Source organism: Heptranchias perlo, chromosome 11, assembly GCF_035084215.1.
Source record: "Heptranchias perlo isolate sHepPer1 chromosome 11, sHepPer1.hap1, whole genome shotgun sequence".
In the NCBI taxonomy this organism is placed as follows: domain Eukaryota; kingdom Metazoa; phylum Chordata; class Chondrichthyes; order Hexanchiformes; family Hexanchidae; genus Heptranchias; species Heptranchias perlo.
Window position 1 is genome coordinate 59,879,294 of NC_090335.1, and position 15,316 is coordinate 59,894,609.

Sequence of the window (15,316 nt, forward strand, 5' to 3'; positions counted from 1 at the left end):
CTTAAATCTTTGTATATTGGAAAATTTAAATGAATTCAACCTGTTCGGGTTTCCCATCATCATCACTTCCAATTCACATCAGGTGAAAGCAGGCTGGAAGGGCCAGAAAGGTGAGTGCCTTTATTGCACTGCTTATGGGCCCGGAGGAGCAGGGGTGCTTCATCCAGGCCCAACAAGCTCAGCAGGCTGACAGGACCCCTGTGATCGGCCGACCCCCCCCCCCCCCCCCCCCACCGTGGTGGTCCCCCTAAACCTATGATCCCTTCCCAGCATCGGCCACCCCCCCTATCTCCAAATCCCAGCATCCGACCTCCTGATCTCTAAATCCGGCCTCAGACCCCCCATCCTCCACCTCCCAGCCAATTATCTTCCCCCCACTCCCAACACACACACCGATGTCCTCCCCAGAACTGGCTTCAGTTATAAATTCCTCTCTTACTCCAATGTGCTGTTCTATAGAATGCTGGGAGATAGACTTGTGCTCATGAATTCCCAGTCTCAGCCTTGCCTTTGGGGCAGGTGCAGAGTGGAAGTCGGGCACTTCCTAGCAGTGAAGGAAGAAAATCGAAGGCAGATCAGCCCAAACTACTCTTGTATATCCGCAACAGCCAGGTACACAGTGGTATTAGCAGAAGTCTGTTCTCTTGCACACCCCCTTGGTAGAGGATGACATTTACCGTATTTACATACTGATGTGGCATTTTGGCAGCAAGCTATTGGAAACAGCCCCTGATACTATGACACCACTCATTCAAAAACCTGAAGGACTGTAACTTCCATAGATGAGGAGGATGATTAAATAGATAAAGAAAGAAAGATTTGCATTTATATAGCACCTTTCATGACCGCAGGGCATCCCAAAGAGTTTTACAGCCAATTAAGTACTTTTGAGGTGTAGTCACCTTTGCTTTGTAAGCACATAAACACACACATGCACACACACAGAACCCACTGCTATTCTACAGGTGTGCTGCAGAACCTTCCCTTTATTAGCTCTGCCTCTCACTGTTTCTTCACTCATGCAATCAGAAGGCCAGGGCAGCTGTGCACACCCACAGAGGTATTAAGATGGTGTCCAGGCATTCACAATCAGTCAGTTCATGGTACTGGACCCCAGAGCTTTGTAACTCTGAAAAGAGACCCCTAAATGGCATACTTTACACAGTAACCGCTGTGAAAAGCATTAACCATCGAACCATAGAAAAGATACAGCACAGAAGGGGGCCATTCGGCCCATCGTGTCTGCGCCGGCTCGAAGAACAACCAGGTGACCATTCTAATCCCACCTTCCAGCACCCGATCCGTAGTCCTGCAGCTTACAGCACTTTATGTGCAGGTCCAGGTACTTTTTAAAAGAGTTGAGGGTCCCTGCCTCTACCACCAATTCAGGCAGCGAATACTATACACCCATCACCCTCTGGGTAAAAAAGTTTTTCCTCATGTCCCCTCTAATCCTTCCGCCAATCAGCTTAAATCTATGTCCTCTAGTTCTTGAACTCTCCACTAGGGGAAACAGGTACTTCCTGTCTACTCTATCTGGGCCCCTCATAATTTTGTACACCTCAATCAAGTCTCCCCTCAGCCACCTCTGCTCCAAGGAAAACAACCCCAGCCTATCCAATCTCTCCTCGTAGCTACAATTTTCAAGCCCTGGCAACATTCTTGTAAATCTTCTCTGCACTGTCTCCAGAGCAATTACGTCCTTCCTGTAATGTGGTGACCAGAACTACGCCAACTGAACGATACGCCTCAATAATTATTATAAACTGAAATAGAGAAACCCGTGTTCTTAACCGAACATAAATCCCCCTAGCTTTTGTGGCGTTGGACTGTCTTAGCCTGTTAATGCATTCTTTTTGAATCTTTGATTTTCTTACCATTTTCTTTAAAAGCATTCTGCTTCCCTGGCATCTTAATCTGCTAATAAATCTGCCTTTGCAAAACATCTGACTTGATTTTCCCATAAATGTCTATAAGTTTAGTAATAAATGCCAACCCTCTAAATACTGACAGCAGCTCTCAAAGACGCTATTTTTAATATAAGAGTTGATTAGCACTTTTCTCTGTACAAGACCTGTTTTATTTATGAATACAAAGTAAAACTAATAGAAAACTGAGCTTTGAATGAACTGAACATTCTGACTTTCCTAGATCTTCTCACATTGGTGCGTGAGCTGCAGCAATACTGTTCTAATACTTGTAGCTCACATCAGGCAGTGATTCAGCGGCTGCATTCTGAAGACCATCTGCAATATGAAACAAAATCACAATTGCTCATTTCAGTCGGTCCCAGTGATTATTTTGGTTCTGATTTAATGAGACAAACTTTTGAACATTAACATCACCCCCCTCCCCCACAGGCAATAATGGAGTCAGCCTCCACTGTCTTTCTGTTGTCACCCAGTCTTGGATGAGGTGCTATTTCCTCCATCTAAGCATTTGTAGGATTGAAGCCATCGTCTATGGCACCTGCCACTGTCTCAGACTGTTCACAACCTTGGTGTCCTTTTTGATCCTGAGCTGAATTTCCGACCCCATATCCTCGCCTTCATAAAGACCGCCTACTTCTACTTCTGTAACATCGCCCATCTCTGCTTTTGCATGAACCCAACCACTGCTGAAACCCTCACCCATGACTTTGTCACCTTCAGACTCCACTATTTCCAGACAGCCTCCCATTCTCCACCCTCCATAAACTTCAGCTCATCCAAAGTTCTGCTGCCCATATCCTATCCTGCACCAAGTTCTGCTCAGCCTTCACCACTTTCCTCACTGACTTCTCTTGGCCCCAAGTCGTACAAAATCTCCAATTTAAAATTCTCATCCTAGGGTTTAAATTCTTTCATGGCCTTGCCCTTCCTTATCTCTGTAATCTTCTCCAGCCCTACAACCCCCCCTCAAACTCTGTTCCTCTGAATCAGGCCGTTTGTGCACCCTTCTACCTTTGCTCCATCATTGGCGGCCATGTCTTCAGCTGTCTAGGCTCCAGGCTTTGGAATTCCCTCCTTAAACCACTTCATCTCTCTACCTCCCTCTTCTCCGTTAAGACCATCCCTAAAACCCACCTCTTCCACCAAACTTTTGGTCACCGCTTCTAATATCTCATTCTTTGGCTTGGTGTCACTTTTTCCTTATGCATCTGTGAAGTGCTTTGGGATCTTTTATACATTAAAGGGGCTATATAAATGCAAGTTGTTGTTGTAGTTTTGACATTGAGAACATGTCTAATATAATAGCTGAAATGTAGTTGAGAGTGCACCTTGAGTGAAAGTGTTATACATCAACACAATTATTTTGGTACATTGGGCTATAAATTATTTCTTTCAGCTACCTCCAAAATATTTGTTATCGTGTATAATATATAATATATTCTTAGTTATTTACTGAAAAACAAATCATTGGGTAACCATAACTCACAAGCCTCATACGGTTCTGATCTATTTGCGGTTTCTTTCTCCATGTACCACCAGGGCCTCTTGTTCACACAGCATCTACAAAATTTGTTGATGAGGTTTTTTTTTGAAAAGGTTGAAACAATATCGGGGAGATCTTGACTTTGTGCGATAGTGTAAAACGGGTGATAGCGAATCAGCAGCCCGTTTTACATCTCTCCCGATTTTATTTCCATTGAACAATGCTATTAAAAACGATGAGAGTACTGGAACCAATATTGGCACTACCGCAATTCCATTGGCTGAGATAGAAAGAAAGAACTTGCATTTGTATAGTGCCTTTCACAACCATAGGACGCCTCAAAGAGCTTTACAAACAAAGGAGTACTTTTGAAGTGTAGTCATTATTGTATTGAAGGGTAACTCACCACAGACCAGGGATTGACTGTGGGATCTTCCTGGTCTGCATAACTCAGTATCTCATTAAGAAGTACATTGACTCACTGGAGCCAAAAGGGGAAGCTTTTAACATCACTTGAATGATTATTTTCGGATTAAGATGGCTCAAAGCATTTAGGAAAACTGATCAAAAATGAACCAAGGAAAAGAGTAGGTCTGGGCTGAGGAATGGTAAGGATCCTCGTGGATGACTTTTAACAGCCCTCTGAAGTCGTCTAACAAGCCACTCACTTGTATCAAACTGCTATAGCAGTTCAAGAAGAAGGTCCACCACCACCTTCACAGGGCAACTAGGAATGGACAATAAATGCCAGCCTTGCCAGTGACGCCCGCAACCTGAAAATTAATTTTTTTTAAAATCACTAATATTTTTGAACCAACTAGTTCGATGGGCATTGCTTCCTCGTTAGTTGTGTTTGAATACATTTCAAAAGTCCTTCTCTTTTCTTCTAAGCTGACTGATCTTCAGCTGGTGGAAGATCCAAAATTTGAAATGAAATGCCTGGGAAACTGTCTTTACAAAAGATTAAATGACTAAAATTCTTGTTACCAGCCCTTTACATTGGACACTTCTGTAACTTGGGATCCCAAGTGGTGATGAAAGAGAATAGATATTAGCCAACTCTCAGTCGGGTACTCCACAACTGCAAAGTGCTCAAATCCAGCTCCAAGAAACAAGAGAGGCTTGTTGTTGGAAAAATCAAATGGGTGAAAATTATCATGATTTGACATTTTTCCCTCCAATTTTCCCCTTTGTCTCCTGACTCATGATGAGGTAAGATTTCCTGGGTATCCGTCACCTTTGAGAACCTCACCAAAGTAAGCATTCTTCATGTGTGAGGCTAGACAGGGAGGGTCAGCAGGTTACAACACCTCGTGAGCTAGCCCTGTGCCCATCCAATGCCCACATGTACATTTTACAGCAGGAGTCACTGTATGGCAATCTGAAGTCGGAACCCTGGCTGAATTTTCCCTCTTAGGCCAATTGCACTGAGGCCGTTTGTAGTTCTCCACTTCTTGTCCTGGCTGAGATTTTAAAATGTGTTTTTACTTAAATTGAGTGTTGATGAGATCATCAGAGAACCTGACTGGGGTAAGTTACAGATTATAAATGGAGCTCAATTACCTTACAACAGTGATTACGCTTCAAAAGTACTTCATTGGTTGTAAAGCCCTTTGAAACATCCTGAGATCATGAAAGGCGTTATATAAATGCAAGTCTTTCTTTTCTTTTTAGTGTTTACAAATAAATTATCAACATCGTCAAAGCACCTCTAGTCAAGGAATGTATCTCTTTAATGTTGATCTTGCTCCCTCAATGGGGTAGATTTTCCCCATGCAGTTTTCACGCAACTGTTCGCTCAAAAGTGCCAAAAGGAGATCTGGTCCATTTTGAGAGCCGAGCTTCGTTAACATAGCACCGATGGCCTACTGGCCGAAAATGAGTGTTTCTAGTCGGGCCTTCTGCTCTAGGCTGCAGCAATATTGAATGGCCTGACTTCCAGGCCTGGAAAAGGTTGGTTCCGGAGTGGGGGGTTGGGTGGGAAAAATCCGTTCTGGAGAAGGGAGGGGTGGCGAAGAGAGAGAAGAACCCAGTATTGTAGCAGCCCAGGTTGTTTTTGTGGAGGCTGGAGGAGCACTCTTGCTACTCCCAACCCCGCAAACTTACCTTGTGGCCTGCTCTTTGGCTACACCCCTAGGTGAAACTATGCGGAGTGTGCATGGCCCACACTCACCCAGTTGAACCCTAAAATGGCAATCAGGGCCCTATGTATGGCATAGGAATCCGATTTGCGTGTTAAAAGGGCCAGCCACCCAGAAGGAGGCCTTTAGGAATATAGCGTAGGCCTCACTGTTAGCAGGAAGGGGCCGGTGAATCATACCCCACCATTTTCAGGACGATACTGTTCTATTTCTGGCAGACGGGAGGCTTCAAAATCTTCCCCATTGAGTCAGATGTAAAAGCCCCTCTGAGCCAGTTCTCCCAAAGGTGCCATCGTCACTGCCACTGGTTAAGAAAGTTCTAATTGAGTCCATCTTTTTATCTTGTTCTTTTGTTTCTCCGAGAGGCCAATGACTTCAGATTAAAATCAGGTAATCCGAAGAACAAAGGAAAAACAACCACAAAAATAGAACCAAAAAAACATTAATAAATTATACAGTGGATTCTAGATAAACATGTACTAGATCCAAACATAGGTTGCAGTGTAATGAACCATTGCCCATTGTCTCTCTCTGCACCCAAGTACGGATCCAATCATAACATTTAATAGATAATCTCAACCCAGCCATGAAACGTTTCCCATTTTTAGTACTCAGTAGGCTGGAGGTGGTTAATCCACTACCAGACTTCACTCGAGAGCAAAAGAGTGCATTTCAGAATTCTTATCATCTTTGTGTACTTTTTTGAGTTAACATTTGTTGTTGAATTTGTTTGGACTGAGTTGCCGCATAAATACTGAAAAATGTCTATAGTACAATTTGCAAATGAGCTATTTTTCTCTGTAGATTCTGGATATCCAAATCCAAGGATCAAATTTCTTGGTAAATTGATGACATTGTTTATCAGGATCCCGAGGCATGAGGAAATGGTGGTTTTTATTATATTTACGGAACATCAGATATCAATGAAATAGAATCACTTGCTAAGTGCAAGTCATAAAACCTGGCTAACATTTAGTGCTGACTGATCAATGGAATCACTCAGTTAAGAGATTTAAATTGGCTCTAAGTCCAGACAATTCTCTTAAAATAAATCATCATCTCACCAACATTCTTAAAATACTACGACAGTTCAAAAGTCACTTGTTGAATCATTTGTAAGGGGTTTGTAACTAGGCCCATGTGGCAGGAACGGGGCAGGCGGGCGGTTACAATTGCTGTAGAGGAATCACCGTGCCGTTTTCGCTGCCTCCCCGCCAGCCACCATTTTAACCATGCAGTTTCTTTAGTCAGCTGAAACCTCCTCCAGAGGAAGATAGGCTCCTCACAAATCGGGGTCCGATGACGCAATTAGGCTCCCAACGTGACTTTAACGCAAGGTCTCAGAAGTCCTGCCCAGCACCCAATCTGCCAGTAGTATCTAGTGGGACTGGTCTCCCAGAGACATTGAAGCAATATTTAAAGAGGCACTCTGCTGCAATTAATTGGATCGCAGGATCTGTGTACCATTTGGATTGCCAGGAGAGTTTCCAGCTTCCAGATCACTCCTTTCTCACATTTTCTTGCCTTACTTACCCTCAGTAAGCTCTATCTGCTTATGATGGGTGATATTATTGCCATTTTAATTTGGATAGAGGAACAGTTGGAGGAAGAGGAGCAGCAGCTTCAACAACCAGCACTAGCAGCAGCAGCACCTATTAGAAGACAGAAGGTGAGGGGGCCTGCTTGTAGGAGGCGACATTCAGCACAAAGGGTGTACAGGTCAAGAGTCAGTTTCTTGGATCTATCTTAAGAGCAATTCATCAGAAGGCTGCCCTTCTCCAGTTAAGTTGTGGTAAACCTCTGCAGCCTCCTGCAACAGGACCTACTGTCTGTCTGCTGGACCAGGGGGCCATGCTTTGCCAGTGACTGTCAAAGTCACCACATGCCCTTAAAATCTTTGTCACTGGCTCCTTCCAGGGGACATCTCCTGCATCTCCCAGTCGGCAGTACACAGCTGTATTAAGCAGGTCACCAATGCTCTGTTCGCTAGAGCTGGCCAGTATATCACCTTCCCCATTGACTTCAACAGCAAACACGCTAAAGTGGGGATTTACAGCAGTGATTAATTTTCCTCATATCCAGGGCGTCATTGATTGCATACATGTTGCTATTGGGAGACCACATTACCAGTCAGCAGCATTTGTCAATAGGAAAAGCTACCATTCCATTATTGTCTAGCTAGTCTCCAGTCACAGAAACAGGATCATGCAAGTTTGTGCAAAGTACACAGGCAGCTGTCGCGATGTATTTATCCTGCGACACTCAACCATCGCCCCAATATTCGACCTTTCCACCAACGTGACAGGATGGCTGCTGGAGGACAATGGATTCCTCTGCATACGTGGAGCATGACACCCCTCTGCAACCTCACCACCACACCTGAGCAACACAGCTTTAAACAAAGCCACCAGGATGATTAGTGAGCACACCATAGGACTGCTGAAGTGGAGGTCCAGGTGTCTGGACAGGTATGGGGACTCCTTATACTATGCCCTGTGAAGAGTCCCACATCATAGTGATGTGCTACATTCTGCGTAACCATGCCATACAAAGAGGCCTGTATTTGGAGGAAGCAGAACAACAGCAGCCATCCTCTTCGGATGAGGAAGACCCAGGGAAGCAGCAGAAGAAGGAGGGCCACCTCAATAACTTGCAGTAAGAGCTATGAAGAATGTTAATTGGTCGGCGATTCCAGTGATCTGCTCACTACCCTGTTCTGAAAACTTACATAAAGCTTCTCTGCAGTAACAGTCATTGTTACATCATTCACCATACCCTTAATCCTGCATTAAAGAACACTGAAACCATTCAGCCAACTTCTACATCAATGACATATGGACAATTCAGATCAGAAGCTGGTACAAAACCACACTGCAGCCAAAAGTGCCAAATGTGATAAAGGTGATGAATTTAACTCCCAAACATAGCAATTCCATTCACTTCGCATCAAAGTGTCAACCCCTTCGTGCCTTTCTTATAAGAAGTTTTCCTATCTCTACTCTTCCTATGAGGTGCTCTCCTAGTGGCCTCAGCAAAGCTGCTGGAAGGCTGCTGTTCCTCATGTTGGAACCCTTGAGATGCCCGTGGCCGGTGAATTCTGGATGCTTGAGCTTGTGAGGGTCCGGCTGCAGATTGCTACACCTCTGCTACTGCCAGGGCAGTCTGACCCAGCTGACTGGCTGGCACCATGGTTGGTATTTGTTGACTGGGCGGTTGGGGCTCATCACTTCCACAGATCTGTGGGAGAGTAAACTGGAGAAGATGAGTAACTCCTTGAAAGCCCCCATCTATTCGGTCCACCAACCTGTCCAAGGTGGACACATGTCTCTCCAAGGTGGAGCCCAGAGCCTGCACGGCAGCTGCGAAGGGCTATGACACTGACTCCTGCGTCCCTGGAGGCGGCTGCACTCTCTAAGGTAAACTGCATAGTGCCTTGCGAGACAACACCACACAGGTTGGGAATGCACTTCTCTGTACTTTCAGCCATAGTGCTGAAACTCCTTGGTAGGCCTTCGAATGTCTGGTATAAGTCTCTCGTGAGAGGCAAGCATTTTTCTTTTTGCAGCTGGACTTCTGAAGTTATCGTCTCTGTCCTGCTCAGCAGAATTGAGAGAGGACCTCTCCACCTGTACCGCAGTTGCTCACTCATGCTGGGCGCTCCACCGTGTGCTGTAAGCCATCGATCATATTAAAATGAGGTCTGGGAGTTAAAAATCGCCTGGGCCTCAAGCTGGTGACATCATGGGGGTTACCCATTCACCTCGCCCCTCTGCCCACCCAATTCCCGCCCTGAGTTAAAAAATCAGAGCTATAGATTTGAAATGTTTGAAATCCTGACACTACTTTTTGTATTTTTATTGATGGTCATGGCCAGTTACTGGATTGAGCCCCAGTGCTATCTGTAGAGGTTTGTTCATTGTCGGGTGAAATTTGGCACAAATTGAAGACACATGCCAAAACATTAAATATTAAAATATCATAAATAGCATCATGGCGAGAATGACTGGTTCCTCCCAATTGCTTCAAAACAGGCCATTATCAGGTGCTTTAAAGTAGCATTGCTGTTATGGCTTGCTGTATGGAATCACAAAGGGGGTAACTTTAACACCCCCTCACGACAGGCAGGAGAGAATCGGGGCAGGGGGGTGGGTAGGGGCTAAATTGGTAAATAAGTGAAACCCAACCCCGACCAGCCGCAAATGCACCTACCTTTGGTTGGGGGATGGCCAAGTAACCCGCTCTGGACAGGCGGGTCCGTAATTATAATATGTTAATGAGGCTCCGTTCCTCAGATTTTGGCAGCCATTTGAATTTAACGGATGCGGGGAAACCCGACAGCTAAAGGGAGGCGAGAACTGCCGGATCCAGTAGATAAGTACTTCTCCAGAAGCACTTGTGGGCCAGGAGAAGGAGTGCTTCCCCCCGGCCCCCCCAAAGCAAATCTTCTGCGATCAGCCTCCCCCACCATTGCAACCCCCTCACCCCCCGGCAATCTGCTTCCATCCCGCAATCTGATGATCCCCCCCCACTATGCCCTGATCTTTCCCTCCCTCCTCACTTCCATGCCCTGACACCCCCCCACCAAGCTCCGATGTTTTCCATTGCCGGGGACTGTCCCCAGTGGTCCCCAGCTACGGCCTTCTACCGCAGGCTTTCGTGCCCAGCAGCCGGCCAGCCTCTCAATCTGGCCGGTTGCTGGGCGGGAAACAGAAGAGAAAATATTAATGAGGTCATGCCGTTAAATTCGGCAGGACCTCCACCTTCCTGGCATTTCCAGGTTTGACCCCGCCCCGCAGTCATGTTCCCCCACTCCCTCCTTGCTTCCCTTAAATATGGGGGCCAAAGAGTTTCTTTTAATGCAGGCAGCAGTAAATTTAAACAAAGAGATTATGCTTTTGTGTTTTCATAGAATGGTTACAGCACAGAAGGAGGCCATTTGGCCCATCGAGCCTCATGTTTTTTTAAACCAATCACCTTAAATCTGATTCCTCTCGTGTTCGACCCTTCTGCCAATGGGAACAGTTTCTTATTATTTACTTCATCTAAACCCTTCATGATTTTGAACACTTCTATCAAATCTCTTCTTAACCTTCTCTGCTCTAAGGAGAACAACCGCAGCTTCTCCAATCTATCCACGTAACTGAAGTCTCTCATCCCTGGAACAATACTAGTAAATCTTTTCTGCATCTCTCCAAGGCCTTGACATCCTTCCTAAAGCACATTGCCCAGAATTGGACACAATAACCCAACTGTGGCCAAACCAGTGTTTTCATTGAATGAGGTGGCTCATACTAGCTCTTTAGCTCACTGATAAATAGAATGGGCAGCTCAGTGAATTGAAGGCTTAATTCTCATTTTGGGGATTTTCAAAACAGTTCTGGAGATGGATTTGAGCAGCAGCTCATGTAATGAGGATTATTGAAATACCCTCCAGATAACAATCACATTTTTACTGAATGAATACACACACAAGCTGAGATACTGATCTTTTCTTGTGATAAGCCGATCAAAGAATATTGACACAAAATGAAATTTGATAACCACAAAATATTTACTATTTCATGGATCAAAAAAATTGTAACTTTTCAAGTTCAGTTTCAGATTTGTTTGAATGGGCAAATGATAGATTAGTTTCCAAAACAACAGCCACGGGACAAATATATATTGGTAAGGATTTCCCTAAACATGGTCAACCTGGTTTAAAGAACAAAGAGAAAATCTTCATGTCTTTTTTTAAAAACTAATCTTTCTTGATGTTAAAAAAAAATTCTGAACACTGAACAATTTAATTGTCTAATCTATAAAGCAAAAAAAAAGGTAAATAGGTCTTGACCAAGCATGTTCAAAACAGGAAGTGGCTGCTACTGTACCTAACAACGTCTGATTGAGGGCTAGCAGCTCACAAAGGGACTCCTGGGAATTTACTGCTGTGCCAAATGTTCCCCTTGGCAGGACTAAACACTGCTGTTGGAAATTAAGAATTATAAACAGAGATGGAAATCGGAAACTTGTCTCTTTGGGCCAAGAATGAGAAGTTTGAGTTTTGTCCCTGTCTGTGACCAGGGAACAACAGGCTCGTATCAACTGCTCCAAGCTGCAGTATATTAAAGGAAGCAATCCTTTCCAATCTGGCTAAAACTGCAGAGTTTGTTTTTAATAAAGAATCCAATTATAGTTTTAGTAAAAGGGAAGTCATGTAGGAAACTTACATACCTTGTGAAATTACCAAGACAAGTCAGTCTCCAAAACTGATTATTATTATTACATTTTTCTACTTATCTCCACAAAGGTTCCTTTTTCCTCTTTTCTTTTTTTGTGTTCTTTTATATTTTTATTGTGCTCATCATTTTGAGGGAATGGCATTCTTCCTGTTTCAGGCACTCGGTATCAGCACTCCTAGGTCAGGTATAGCACAACCAGATACAGAGTAAACCTACATCTACTCTGCCCCAACAATGTGCCTCAGCCTCAGCCTCAACCTCAAAAAGAGCATCCCGAATGCACCTGTGGGACATTTTTTCCTTTTCCCACACCAGCCATTCTGTGGCCTTTCTAAGTGAGATTGTCAATTAGTGCTGAATTCGACAGTTTGTTTTAGGCCCATGCCCACTCGGATTGAGACTGCTCATTCTCAGCAGACAGAGGAGACTTTCGTCCCATCCATCTGAGTTCCAGAGATGAAAGGCCACAATCTCACCCATTGTGCCATCTAGTCCCTCCCTCCCCTTTTCATTTTTTAACATCAGATATTTAACCTGAAGAGCTGACCCATATGACACAAAGATAGTAAGGTATACAATGTTCTTGTCAACTGCTTTAAATGTACTCTAGAATGTTTAAGCAAAATTATCATTAAGCACGACAAGAGAGCAGTTCAAAACTGTTTAGTTGGAATTTGTTAGAGACGTGTCAAAGATGTTCTGAAATTTACTTGATAAACTGGGCATTTGGAGAAATTGCCCATTGGCTCAGGCTAGATCCATTTCTTGGTGTGCTGCTGCATCATACAGAGAAGGATGTTCTCAGTTTGACTGCTGGTCTCCACTGAGTTATCTGATCTCAGCCAGAGCTGGTCTCAGTGTCCCTGGGCTAAGGCAGGAGTTCTGCCCCAGAGTGCTATCCATTGACTCCTGCTGGAGTATATTTGGCAGGGCCAAGATCAGGCTCAGCTGTGATGGCATCCCACAATCGACGATTCTGCTGACGTTGTCAAGGCTCATACATGGAGAGTAGCCACGGCACCATCATACTCCATCATGTACCTATGAAAAGAAAAGAAACCATTTGAGGGTTGATTTTCCAAGGACTCCAGCAGTTGAAAGCGGCTGCAAAACAGCAGCCAACCTACAGATGCCAAAACCCGCATGATGTGATTTACAAGAGTAGTAAGGCCTATAAATGGGCATCCAGCAGTCAACGCCTGAAACAGGCGAGAGGCCATTTGCCTATGCATGTCAGGGTCCTACAGGGTTGTAGGATCCCGTTTGCAATTTTCAAGTGTAAATGGAGCGAGTGTGCACTGGACTGCTGGATGCCACTCCAAAAACGGCACAAACATTTTGCGGGGTGGGGGGGACTTTTGTGGGGCCAGGAGGAGCTGGAATGTATGTGCGAGATCATTTCAAATTTGCATGTAACCAAACCAAGATGCTTGGCTTTTTCAGTCTCCATACTGTTCCAGGTAGTTGTCCTCCACATACATCTCAATCTAAAATGCTATGTATTTTTGCACGTGTTATGCTCCCTTGTGCCAAAATGCTGAAAGGGGGCGCCCACATGTTGTGCTGTTGGCTTCCAATATCACGAAGTACAGCTGCTTCTCAAATGGGTCAGCATTTCTGATTTCAAAAATAAATACATTTAAACAGGGAGATGTAATAAAACAAATAATTGGTTTCAATTTTCTATCTTTTGTTCTTCCATGTCAGTAGATGGAAGGCTGTGGAGAGTACAATAGGGCAAAAACACAGGAAGAAATCTGCTCCGGTTCAATTAGGCTGAACTCAAACCGATATGAAATGACTTCCTAAACAAAAACTCCTGCTTTTAGTGTGTGTTAGTTTCTGGAGTCATACTGCCACTTTTGTATTTGTGTGCCCCCAAAACCATTTTGTATCAACATGAAAGTGGCAGTTTAACTGTCCTTTATTGCTATCAATGTTTGATTGTTCCATGAAGGCAAGGGATGTTTAACATGGAAGGAATGTACACATCGACAGCCAGTTCTCGCTCATTTGTTCGGGTCAAAATGAGGAATAAATAGGAGTTGTGGATTTAGCAATTCTGAGAAGAAAGGAACATGGTTTTAAAAAAAACACTATATTGTTGTGCCTTCTTTTTCAGTGATATAATGAAGATAGGAGTTACTCTTTCTGGACATCAGAAAAAGATAGTGAGCAGCATCAAGCAACTGGAAACGCACACAAAGAATGGCCCTGTCCCTGTGTAAACTTCAAGCCAAGTCTTTGTGCATCAGACTGCAGTGCAACAGGGATTTAACCAATGAGAATGACACAGCAGTGGCATGGTGACTGATAATACTACCGAGGCCATGTAGGAATGGGAAACCCAGTTTGGTCAGTTGATGTGGTGCGTGAAAGACTTTCAAACTCTTTTAAGTGTAAATGCCTTAAAAAAGGAATGATGGCTCTGTTTTCTACCTTTTTTATATATTTAAAAAAAGGTGGTATGTTTAAGTATTATTTATGATGATAAGAAAATGAAAATCTCAAAATCTTTCAGCGTGAAGGCATCAAAAGAAAATAGAGTTAAAATCTGCCACGGGAAAGAAAGGAATTTCTCTTTTTTTTTTAAAATAAAAGAAAAACATTATAGTTAGAGAGATAAATGAACTTTTGGACAGGGTTAAGCCGATCTATGAGTTAGAAGCAACAGAAATAGTGCAAGCGTGAGTGTGGCTTTCAGTTTTAAATTGGTTAAATTATTTACTAAAACAAGCCCGATAAAATTTGGCAATAGACTTTTCATGGTGAATGGAAAGTTTAATGAATACCTTACAGCATTATGTCTCAAACAATTCATAGATCATATTTTAGACTTTGCTGTCAGAGTGAAGCCCCTCCCCCAACTTCCCCTATTGTTCTGCCATGTTGGAGTGTGCACAGATGATCATTAAACATTAGCCTATACAAGGTAACTCAATTTCACGTCTTAAAATGTTAATTCATTTTTCAAAAATGACCTGTGTCCCCCACAGTATTGAAAATTTTGTGAAATATGTATTATCTACATTAAATTTTTTATCTATTTTTGTCACAACATCTTGCCATTGCTCTTGTATTGTGATGTCTACATTACTAACACACACATGCACATCACAATATGGCAGCTGAAGTTTGAATATTTAACCGATAAACGTAGCCTATATAGCTGTGGCAGTTTCATTTCTTAGGCTTGGATTAGTAGGCTCATACACATAGGTTCAATGCATACTTGTGCACTTCTTTCTACTAATCCCCTTTGGACTGAGGGAGTATTTATTTTGTACCGTGTCCAAAAATAATACAAGATTAGAAGTTTCCAATTCCTTCCGTGTGTGCCATAATTGGCGACCTAGCCCATGTGTTCTACACATTGTTCTCAGACTGTTCCATTAAAGCCAGCATTAGGATTTTACAGAATGTCACTTCAGGGTGAAAAAAAGGGATGGATTTCACAGCAGAAGTAAAGGTCCCTCAGTCCTCAAAGGATCATGATGTGGACTAGGTCCAAATTTCAATATATGTACAACTTGAAAAGAA

At 43.5% G+C, this 15,316-nt stretch overlaps 1 protein-coding gene across 2 annotated transcripts in view; it reads left to right on the top strand.

Annotated features, from left to right (window-relative positions):
• epha3 (eph receptor A3) overlaps window positions 1–14,823 on the top strand; it is a 218,528-nt gene extending 203,705 nt beyond the window's left edge. For both annotated transcript variants that reach the window (XM_067993160.1, XM_067993161.1), the window contains exon 17: window positions 13,899–14,823. In XM_067993160.1, the coding sequence (XP_067849261.1) occupies window positions 13,899–14,004 (106 nt within the window). In that variant the 3' untranslated portion in view covers window positions 14,005–14,823. The remainder of the gene's footprint in view (window positions 1–13,898) is intronic.
• The last annotated feature ends 493 nt before the right edge of the window (window positions 14,824–15,316 follow it).